The 9,627-nt window shown below is 36.7% G+C and overlaps 2 protein-coding genes across 4 annotated transcripts in view; both read right to left on the bottom strand.

Annotated features, from left to right (window-relative positions):
* The window catches only part of LOC125271685 (B-cell receptor CD22-like), a 43,723-nt gene that overhangs the window by 31,467 nt on the left and 2,629 nt on the right, over nt 1-9,627 (bottom strand). For 2 of the 3 annotated variants that reach the window (XM_048195835.1, XM_048195831.1), the window contains exons 3-4: nt 6,406-6,762; nt 6,217-6,316 (exon numbers count right to left, since the gene is read on the bottom strand). In XM_048195835.1, coding sequence (XP_048051792.1) covers nt 6,217-6,316; nt 6,406-6,762 — 457 coding nt within the window. The remainder of the gene's footprint in view (nt 1-6,216; nt 6,317-6,405; nt 6,763-9,627) is intronic. The other variant, XM_048195832.1, reaches the window with a different exon arrangement.
* LOC125271686 (B-cell receptor CD22-like) lies at nt 1,048-3,284 on the bottom strand. The gene is made up of 7 exons (XM_048195836.1): nt 3,233-3,284; nt 2,868-3,122; nt 2,539-2,781; nt 2,359-2,455; nt 2,149-2,194; nt 1,365-1,621; nt 1,048-1,250 (listed from the first exon to the last, which is right to left on the bottom strand). The coding sequence occupies exons 1-7, from the start codon at nt 3,234-3,236 to the stop codon at nt 1,193-1,195; spliced, it is 960 nt and encodes a 319-aa protein (XP_048051793.1). The 5' UTR covers nt 3,237-3,284; the 3' UTR covers nt 1,048-1,192.

The following is a 9,627-nucleotide window of genomic DNA, read 5'->3' as shown; positions in this document are numbered from 1 at the left end:
ACTTTTATTTGTGTAAACAAACAACAACAAGAAAACATACTTTTACAAAATATAGAAAATAAAACAGGATGTGCTTTCTGACATCTCAGTCTCCCTGAACTGGAGTGTGTCACAAAAATGAACCGAATAGTATACTTGCCTCACAGACATGAGAAATATATCTATTGAGCACCTATAAATATATTAACGCTCATTATGGTAGTATTGTTCTCAGTATGATTGTGCCCCTGTGATGTCACGTGACACCTCTGTTCCAAACCGAAGCTTTTCTACAGCTTGATTATGTATTGTTTTTATTGATGATAAGGATGTTTTAAGTCATGGAACTTGCAGGATGTAATACTGATACAAAGACCACTTATATGCCAAAAGATCATCATGACCCCTTTAAAAAAAAAAATTTTTATGTTACATCTATGAACAATAATTCACACATTAACCACTAGAGGCCTCTTCAGTCCTGTAAAAACTATACAGTCTTTAACTGCATGGAGGTTATTCAGCTTTATTGAAGCATTAGCTGTATTGTAAGAACATGCAAAGTAAAACATGAAGTGGAATCTCTTTAATATTCACATTAAAGGTGCCCTAGAATGTCTTTTTAAAAGATGTAATATAAGTCTAAGGTGTCCCCTGAATGTGTCTGTGAAGTTTCAGCTCAAAATACCCCATAGATTTTTTTTTTAATTCATTTTTTTTAACTGCCTATTTTGGGACATCATTAACTATGCACCGATATATTGCGGCCCCTTTAATTCTCGTGAAAGACAATTCAAAAACATCACTAAAAATATCATGTTATCATGGATCATGTCAGTTATTATTGCTCCATCTGCCATTTTTTGCTATTGTTCTTGCTTGCTTACCTAGTCTGATGATTCGGCTGTGCTGCTCCAGACGTTCTGCCCTTGTCTAATGGCTTGATCGTGGGCTGGCATATGCAAATATTGGGGGCGTACACCCCGACTGTTACATAACAGTCGGTGTTATGTTGAGATTCGCCTTTAATAAAATTCCATTCGGTCTTTTAAACAAATTAGATTTATATAAGAAGGAGGAAACAATGGAGTTTGAAACTCAGTGTATGTCTTTTCCATGTACTGAACTCTCGTTATTCAACTATGCCAATATAAATTCAATATTTAATTCTAGGGCACCTTTAATACATAATATAACATATACACTCTGACACTCATTTGACACTGCTGTAAATCATTGAAGGCTCTTCCACAGTTTGAACAGCTGATTGGCTACAAAAAGGGAAACAAGCAAACAATCAAATAAAGCAACAACATTGATGTTGCAGCTGAAAATATATGATTTATGCTGGTTAAGATAGTGCTGGTTAAGTTGGTTTTTCTCACCTCACAGCAGCATCAGGCTGATGAACTCTTATATTGTCGTACTGTTTTTCATTCTCCTCTTCACTCTTCGTCTCTTTCTTTCTGGGATGTTGGACAGTTGCGTACTGGATCTCCTCAGTATCTCTGGATTCAGGAGTTTTTCCTCTGAATCTCTTTGGTTTCACACTGGCATACGGAGCGTCATTGGCTGAATCCGGTTCAGAAAGAGGCTCATCATGGACCGAAACTCTCTGTGACGCGTCAGAATAGAGATCATTCTGAAACACAAGAAAATAAGTCATTATTCATTAAGATGTAAATCAGTTTGATCTGAAGTGTAGATTCTCAGTCTAGAGCAGATTATCTTTTCAGATCAATATTTCAGAAATATTTTACTGATTCACACTATGAAGAAGGAAAGGACAGAATGAATATTTCAAGTGACATGTTCATTCCTCACTTCTTATGTATATATGCTAATGATTATTCAGTGAGACCAAAAAAACTATATATCTTATATATTACATCCAAAATTAGAATTAAACCATAGAAAATAGTGGAAAAATGTTCTCTATATTTTTTTGGAGTCATGTGACACACCACCTGAGGGTGATTCACATAAAGTTGGATATGCATTGACCTAAAGAGATAGAAACATCAGTTTATTAATTTTGCTTAATTAAGTTGATAATTAATTTGATAATGTTAGTTTGCCATCAGTCTGTACAGTTTCAGTCTGAAACACAGATAACAGCTGATCGATTGATTTTCTGCTTCTGTTAAGTCGTGTGTCTGAATGATTTACCTGTTTCACTGTGAGATCTTCAGTTTTATCTCTCCTTCGTTTCTTTCTGTTATAATGACAGACATTGACAGTATGGACAAATATATTAATTTAAGAGAATATTTGAATGCTATTTTTTAAAGATTACTAATAATCAAACACAACCATTTTCTTCCACATTAGACCAAAAGTAAATGTATACTACCGCTCTCGGTTTTATATTGAGCTCACATTATAAACAAGATGATGATGATGATGATGATGATGAAGAATAATCCTCCAGATGTCACTGCGATCACAATCACATTCCTACCAGCACCATGATGAACTGAAAGAGGAAGATCATCATGATTGACTCTCCAAACTGATGAATGATGTGAAGATACAGGAGTGTGTTAATAAAAGCTTCACCTGTGACAGTTACAGCGTCTGATCTCTGAGATCCATGTTGATTGTGAGCCTGACAGTAGAAGCGTCCACTCTGTAGTGCACTGAAACTCTGTCCAGATCCAACAGCTGAGCTTTCATTCTCCTTAAACCAGCTGAAGTTCAGAGCAGGAGGGTTTGAATCACTGCTGCAGTTCAGAGTCACTGAATCTCCTGCCCAAATCTGACCAGACTGAATGATGGAGACTGAGACATTCCTGGGTGGGTCTAAAACAAAATGTAAATTAATGTTTTGCAATTGTTAATCTATTAATTTGATGGTTACTACAGTTACTGAACCATTTTTAACTCACACATGATGTTTAAAGTCACAGCATCAGAGTATTTCTCTCCATGTTCATTGATGGATTTGCATTTGTATTTTTTACTGTCATTAGAGCTGATCTTTGAGATGTTGTAGATTCTTCCAGATCCTACAAACATTTCTTCTTTAAACCAGCTGATTTCTGCAGGAGGGTTTGAATCACTGCTGCAGATCAGAGTCACTGAATCTCCTGACACTATTTCACCAGATCCATTTATCAACACTGAGACGTTCCTGGGAGGATCTGAAACAGAAAAAAAGAAAATAATAATAATAAAAAAAAACATATAATCATTAACAATTACAATAATTTTGAAATGTAATGTCACAGTTACTGAATCATCATTAACTCACACATGACATTTAAAGTCACATTATCAGAGTATTTCTCTCCATGTTCATTGATGGATCTGCACTTGTATTCTCCACTGTCATCAGAGCTGATCTTTGAGATGTTGAAGATTCTTCCAGATCCTACAAATGTTCCTCCTTTAAACCAGCTGAAGTTCAGAGCAGGAGGGTTTGAATCACTGCTGCAGATCAGAGTCACTGAATCTCCTGACACTATTTCACCAGATCCAGTTATCAACACTGAGACATTCCTGGGAGAGTCTAATAACAGACAAAAGAAACTCTATATTCATGTTTTGGGATTGTTAATCTACTACACTGTTAAAAAAAAAAAATGCTGTTAAATTTTGTCAGTAACATTCTGTTTTCCATTAAAACAGTAATGTACCGTAGAAAACAATGCATTCTGGGTAATATTTTGACGTTTTTGAAAAAGTAGCCAACAGGAATATATGGGAGAGCGGGGTAAGTTCTTACACTCTTCATAACTCCAAAACTAGAGGCTCTATCTCAAAAATCAAATAGCCACTTTGTGTGACTACTTCTTCTATAGTCAACTTCCTGGTCACATGTGAAGATCGCTCTAATCTGAGGTTAGCACAATTTTCTTATTTTTTTTGGCTGAAAAAGCAAAAAATTTGCACTTTAAATTTTATACAATACAACTTTGTTAGGTATGAATGTTAAAATTATTATTTTGCACAATATAGAGGAGACAATAACGTGTCTTTTGATACTTTAGCAGACGTGCTATGTTGAGCTCACCTTGAGATTTGGCCAACATTAGCACACATGTCAGTTTGGGGCAAGTTGTCTCAATGACTTTGGGGCAAGTCATCACATGTGACAACTTGCCCCAGTACAAATAAACACATAGAACATGCTCAAAAAAGAGGTTCAACATGTTAAGTCAGTTATGTTCAGAGATTAAACATGTTAAGTTAAGCGAGTTATCTGCAGTATTCCATTCAGTTATTATCATGGATCTATGTGCAAGCCAGAGAAAGTTTGAGTTTAAAGTTCAAAGTAAAGTGGTCTATGCCACTTAATGTGTTTTGATTGAAATGTGTATTGTTTGGATTGAAATAATTGTTTTTCCAAATTCTCTAGGCATAATTGTTTATATTTCCAGTTCTGGTTTGAATTTAAAAATTAAAATCAATAATAACAATTAAGTAGTTGTGTTCTTATTTTTAGATAATCTAGTGTGACAATTTACCCGCCGATGGGGCAAATTGTCACAAGTGCACATTCTCTTTTCAACAGTCTACAACTCCGTAATGAGATAAGATATGAAAATGTAATGAATACAACATATGTGCCCAAGACTTCTTCTTTCATTTGGCATGACATTTATACCATTGTGATGTATGATGCTCAGTAAATGTTAGACAGTGTGAAAAGTGTGACAACTTACCCCGCTCTCCCCTACTGTGAGTTAACATCGCTCAAAGTCGACACTCAGAGGCTGTGTTCTAAATCACACCCTACACCCTCATTCACTATTCCCTACATTAGTTCACTAATATAGTCCACTTGACAGTGAATGAAAACAAAAGTGTGAATCTGTTGTTGCAAAAAAGCTGTGTGATCAGATGAAATTAGCCAATTATTAATGATCATTAACTCACACATGACATTTAAAGTCACAGCATCAGAGTATTTCTCTCCATGTTTGTTTCTGGATCTGCACTTGTATTCTCCACTGTCATCAGAGCTGATCTTTGAGATGCTGTAGATTCTTCCAGATCCTACAAACGTTCCTCCTTTAAAACAGCTGAAGTTCAGAGCAGGAGGGTTTGAATCACTGCTGCAGATCAGAGTCACTGAATCTCCTGACACTATTTCACCAGATGGACTGATGGACACTGAGACGTTCCTGGGTGGGTCTAGAAAATTCACAGTAAATTTCAGAAAATTAGGAATTTGAACATTTTAAACAATGAGCAGATGATCATTAATAGTAGATTTGAGAGGTCATCATTTTGACTTGTTTCCTTTTCATCTTTCAAAATGATCTGCTGTGTTCCAGAGATGCATGATCTGCGTCTAGGACTGATTTACACTTTCATTTGGTTATTACAAGAGCTCCCACAAAATGACCCCAAATAGTCAACTCTGCAACTGTTTTAAAGACAACGTTAAGCCCTTAAAGGTCCCGTTCTTCGTGATCCCATGTTTCAAACTTTAGTTAGTGTGTAATGTTGTTGTTAGAGTATAAATAAAATCTGTAAAAATTTAAAAGCTCAAAGTTCAATGCCAAGCGAGATATTTTATTTAACAGAAGACGCCTACATCGAACGGCCAGTTTGAACTACATCCCTCTACTTCCTTCTTTAATGACGTCACTAAAACAGTTTTTTGACTAACCTCCGCCCACAGGAATACACAAGAGTTGCGTTTGTAGAGTGTGTTTGTCGCCATGTCGTCAAAACGCTGTTATTTTCATCCTGCAGTCCAATCACCGGGTCTGATTCCGGCTCAAATTGATAGGGTAAAATTAAAGACATGTTTACAATAACACTGAGCGCGTGCATCTCCACGTTATGGTAAGAGGCGTGACCCTTCCGGGCAAGGTTCGCTAAGCTGCTGTCGAATCACAACACAGGAACCGCTGGCACAATCAGAACTCGTTACGTATTTCTGAAGGAGGGACTTCATAGAACAAGGAAGTCATCAGCCCGTTTTTATGACAGTGGAAACAGCGGTATACAGATAAGTAAATTATGTGAAAAATACTGTGTTTTTTTTACACGCGAAACATGAACACATGTTATATTGCACACTATAAACACAATCAAAGCTTCAAAAAACCACGAAAAACGGGACCTTTAAATGTATACTCACACATGACGTTGAGCTGAACAGCAGGAGAGATGTGATTGTGTCCGTGTACAGCACAGCTATATCTGCCTGCATCCTCTCTTCTGACTGACTTGAAGTTGAGTTTGTTACTCTCATTTAATATCTTCTGTGAGTTTCTGTACCAGATGAATGTTGCTCTGTCAGTCAGAGTGCAGCTGCTTTTACATGTCAGACGGACTGAATCTCCCTCTGTCACTCTCTCAGGAGACTCCACCTGAAGATCTGAACACAACACACACATTATACCTAGTGCTGCTGTCATACACTGATTATTATTCAACATAATGCACAGAAGAAGAGAGAAACCTCACCAAAGTCACCTGTGATAGTAAGAGTCACTCCTGGATCACCAGTATATCTTCCATCAGGTTTATTAGTGATGAATCTGAAATAGTACATGCGTGAATCCTTCAGTGTCACATGACTCAGTCTGATGGTGCAGTTCTGCTGTTTATCTCCCAGATACTGAAGCCTCTGACGGTAATCAGGGTCAATAGAAAGATCTGGAGGCTCTTTGCCATTTGTTACAGGGCCTTTGAACCAGAACACTCTCATGATCTGATATCCAGTAGGGTATGTATAAGTGCACTTCATTATCACTGATGAGTCCTTTAGTGCACAGATGTGTGAAGGACTGTAACTCACACCCCAACCAGCACTAGAAACCCCTGAAACACAGAATTCATCAAGATGAACATGTTGTTTTATCAGTTACAATGAGCCATGAAAACTCAGGAAACATGATAATATGTTTTACTTCTTGAAAACAGTAACTTAATACAGGAAATATCATAAGCCATAATCCTAGATAAATGTTCTCAGTATCTTCATCAGTTTTTGATCACAAATCACAGCGAAGAATAGATAGCAAGCAATCATTGAAACAAAATTAATTTAATGTTGATATGTCAATGTTAATTGCATTGAATTAATGTTACAAAGTGGTGTTGGTTCAATATCACATTTGCATCCACAATTAATGTTGAAACAATGGTGAGTTTTCAACTAAAAATCTATGAAAATTTCATTGAATAAACATTACACTATGTTGTTGAATCAACATCGAAAACCAAAGAAATCACTGGAATATTGTTTGATCAATGATAACGTTTGACACTGATTCTAAATCACTTTTGTTAAAACACTAAAAATAGCCTAACTGAAACATCAACTTATAACTATTTTGGAATTTAATGTACTGAGTGCTGTTGAAACAACCTTAATAGTTCAACTACACTTCAATGGTATGTCAACAAATTCCTGACCATTTCAAAGTTTGGGGAAACATTTATTTTTTTTTTTTTTAAATAAAAATGACACCAGCTTTATTGTATGTAATAGTTTAACACAATCAATGAGAAAATGATACAAAAGCTTATTATTAAACAATTACTACAGCCTTTGAAAATATATTTAGTTTCAGAAGTCTGATGTCATTATAATGACTAGTGTTCCAGCAGTTCAGATTGGCTTACTGCTGCGTCTTTTCTTTTGGGTTCTCTCAAATCTGAAAAACAAAGCATGATGTTACTTAAAGGGGACATTGGATGCCCCTTTTTACAAGATGTAAGATAAGTCTCTGATGTCCCCAGAGTGTGTATGCGAGGTTTTATCCCAAAATACCCCACAGGTAATTTTTTTTATAGCATGTTAAAATTGCCATTTCTGGGTGTGAGCAAAAACAAGCCATTTTTATGTGTGTCCCTTTAAATGCAAATGAGCTTCTGCTCCCAGCCCCCTTTCAAGAAGAGGGCGGAGCTTCAAGAGCTCATGCAATAAACAAACAGGACAATCTCATGCTCTGAAAATGGCAGAAGCTGTCAGTAGTGGTGTTCACCAGTATCAGCAGTCGTGTTTAAATAGTCAATTTAAATAGCTAGCTATCTACGTAGAAGCCGCTCATAGCTCATAGCACAGCTCATAGCAAACTGGCTGCTTGTTTTCTTATCAGCTTTCCTGAGCTGGCATACACACCAGAAACCTAACTAAATGCAAAAAAATAGCAATAATAGCTGACGTGATCCATGATATCATGATATTTTTAGTGATATTTTTAAATTGTCTTTCTAAATGTTTTGTTAGCATGTTGCTAATGTACTGTTAAATGTGGTTAAAGTTACCATCGTTTTTATTACTGTATTCACAGAGACAAGAGCCGTCGTTATTTTCATTATTAAACACTTGCAGTCTGTATAATTCATAAACACAACTTCATTCTTATAAATCTCTCCAACAGTGTGTAATGTTAGCTTTAGCCTGTTAGCCACGGAGCACAGCCTCAAACTCATTCAGAATCAAATGTAAACATAAAAATAGATACTATACTCACAGGAATCGACGCATACATGCAGCATGAATGACGAACACTTTGTAAATATCCATTTTGAGGGATATATTAGCTGTGTGAACTTTGTTTATGCTGGTTAAGGCAGTCAAGAGCTCGGGCACGTGGGAGCGCAAGATTTAAAGGGGCCGCGCACTGAATCGGTGCATATTTAATTATGGCTCAAAATAAGCAGTTAAAAAAATTAATAATAATTAAAAAAAAAAAAATCTATTGTGTATTTTGAGCTGAAACTTCACAGGCATGTTCAGGGGACACCTTAGACTTATATTACATCTTGTTAAAACTGGTTCTAGGGCACCTTTAAAAAGATAAAACAAAAATGAAAATTCCATCCGATGTCCCCATTAAGAGCAAGTCAATTCAGTTGTCATGTCACATTCAGGAATGTTAATATGTTAAACACAATATGATTGTTCGACACAAAATTATTCTAACTACACACTAACAAATGCTGGGTTAAAAACAACCCAAGTTGGGTTGAAAATGGACTGTAAATGTTTGCCCAATGTGTTGGACAGTTTTATTTAAAAATTGTTTAAAAATTACTAAATGTCTGACTTAAAATAGCCCAAAACATCTCTTTGCTATGGCCATTACTCAGATGGGATGGGAAGGGAACATAACTGTATCTTAGGGTGCTTTCACACCTGCCTCATTTAGTTCGGTTGAATCGTACCAGAGTTCGTTTTCTCCTTTGGTGCGGTTCGTTTGGGCAGGTGTGAAAGCAGCAATCGCACTCGAGTGCGAACCAAAAGCGGACCAAACAAGCGTACCGAGACCTGCTTGAAGAGGTGGTCTCGGTACGCTTTCAAACGAACTCTGGAGCGGTTCGCTTGAGATGTGAAAGCAATCCGACCCAGTTAACGGACCAACGAACCAAATGACATCATAATTCATAACGGAAAATGTGATATAAAAAGCGGTAGTGTCTGATTCTGTGAGTGAGCACATTATTTACCACAGATGTAAACCAACGAGCGCCTCTGTTGTGTATTTGCACTTCTCCGTGTGAGAATGCTGTCCCGACAAAGCCTTTTTCCTGCTCTGCTTCATTATAAAATGTATATAGTCTCTCTCGACACGCTGACAACAGGTCGCTTACTACACAGCGCTGGGAAACCAGAGACAGACAGAGAGAGACAAAGAGCGCGCGTTTGAATTTGCCGCAGTATTAATATGAATGTAG

Source organism: Megalobrama amblycephala, linkage group LG7 (genome assembly GCF_018812025.1).
Source record: "Megalobrama amblycephala isolate DHTTF-2021 linkage group LG7, ASM1881202v1, whole genome shotgun sequence".
Taxonomy (NCBI): domain Eukaryota; kingdom Metazoa; phylum Chordata; class Actinopteri; order Cypriniformes; family Xenocyprididae; genus Megalobrama; species Megalobrama amblycephala.
Note: the sequence above shows the minus strand (reverse complement) of the source record. Positions and strands in the feature narration are given on the sequence as shown.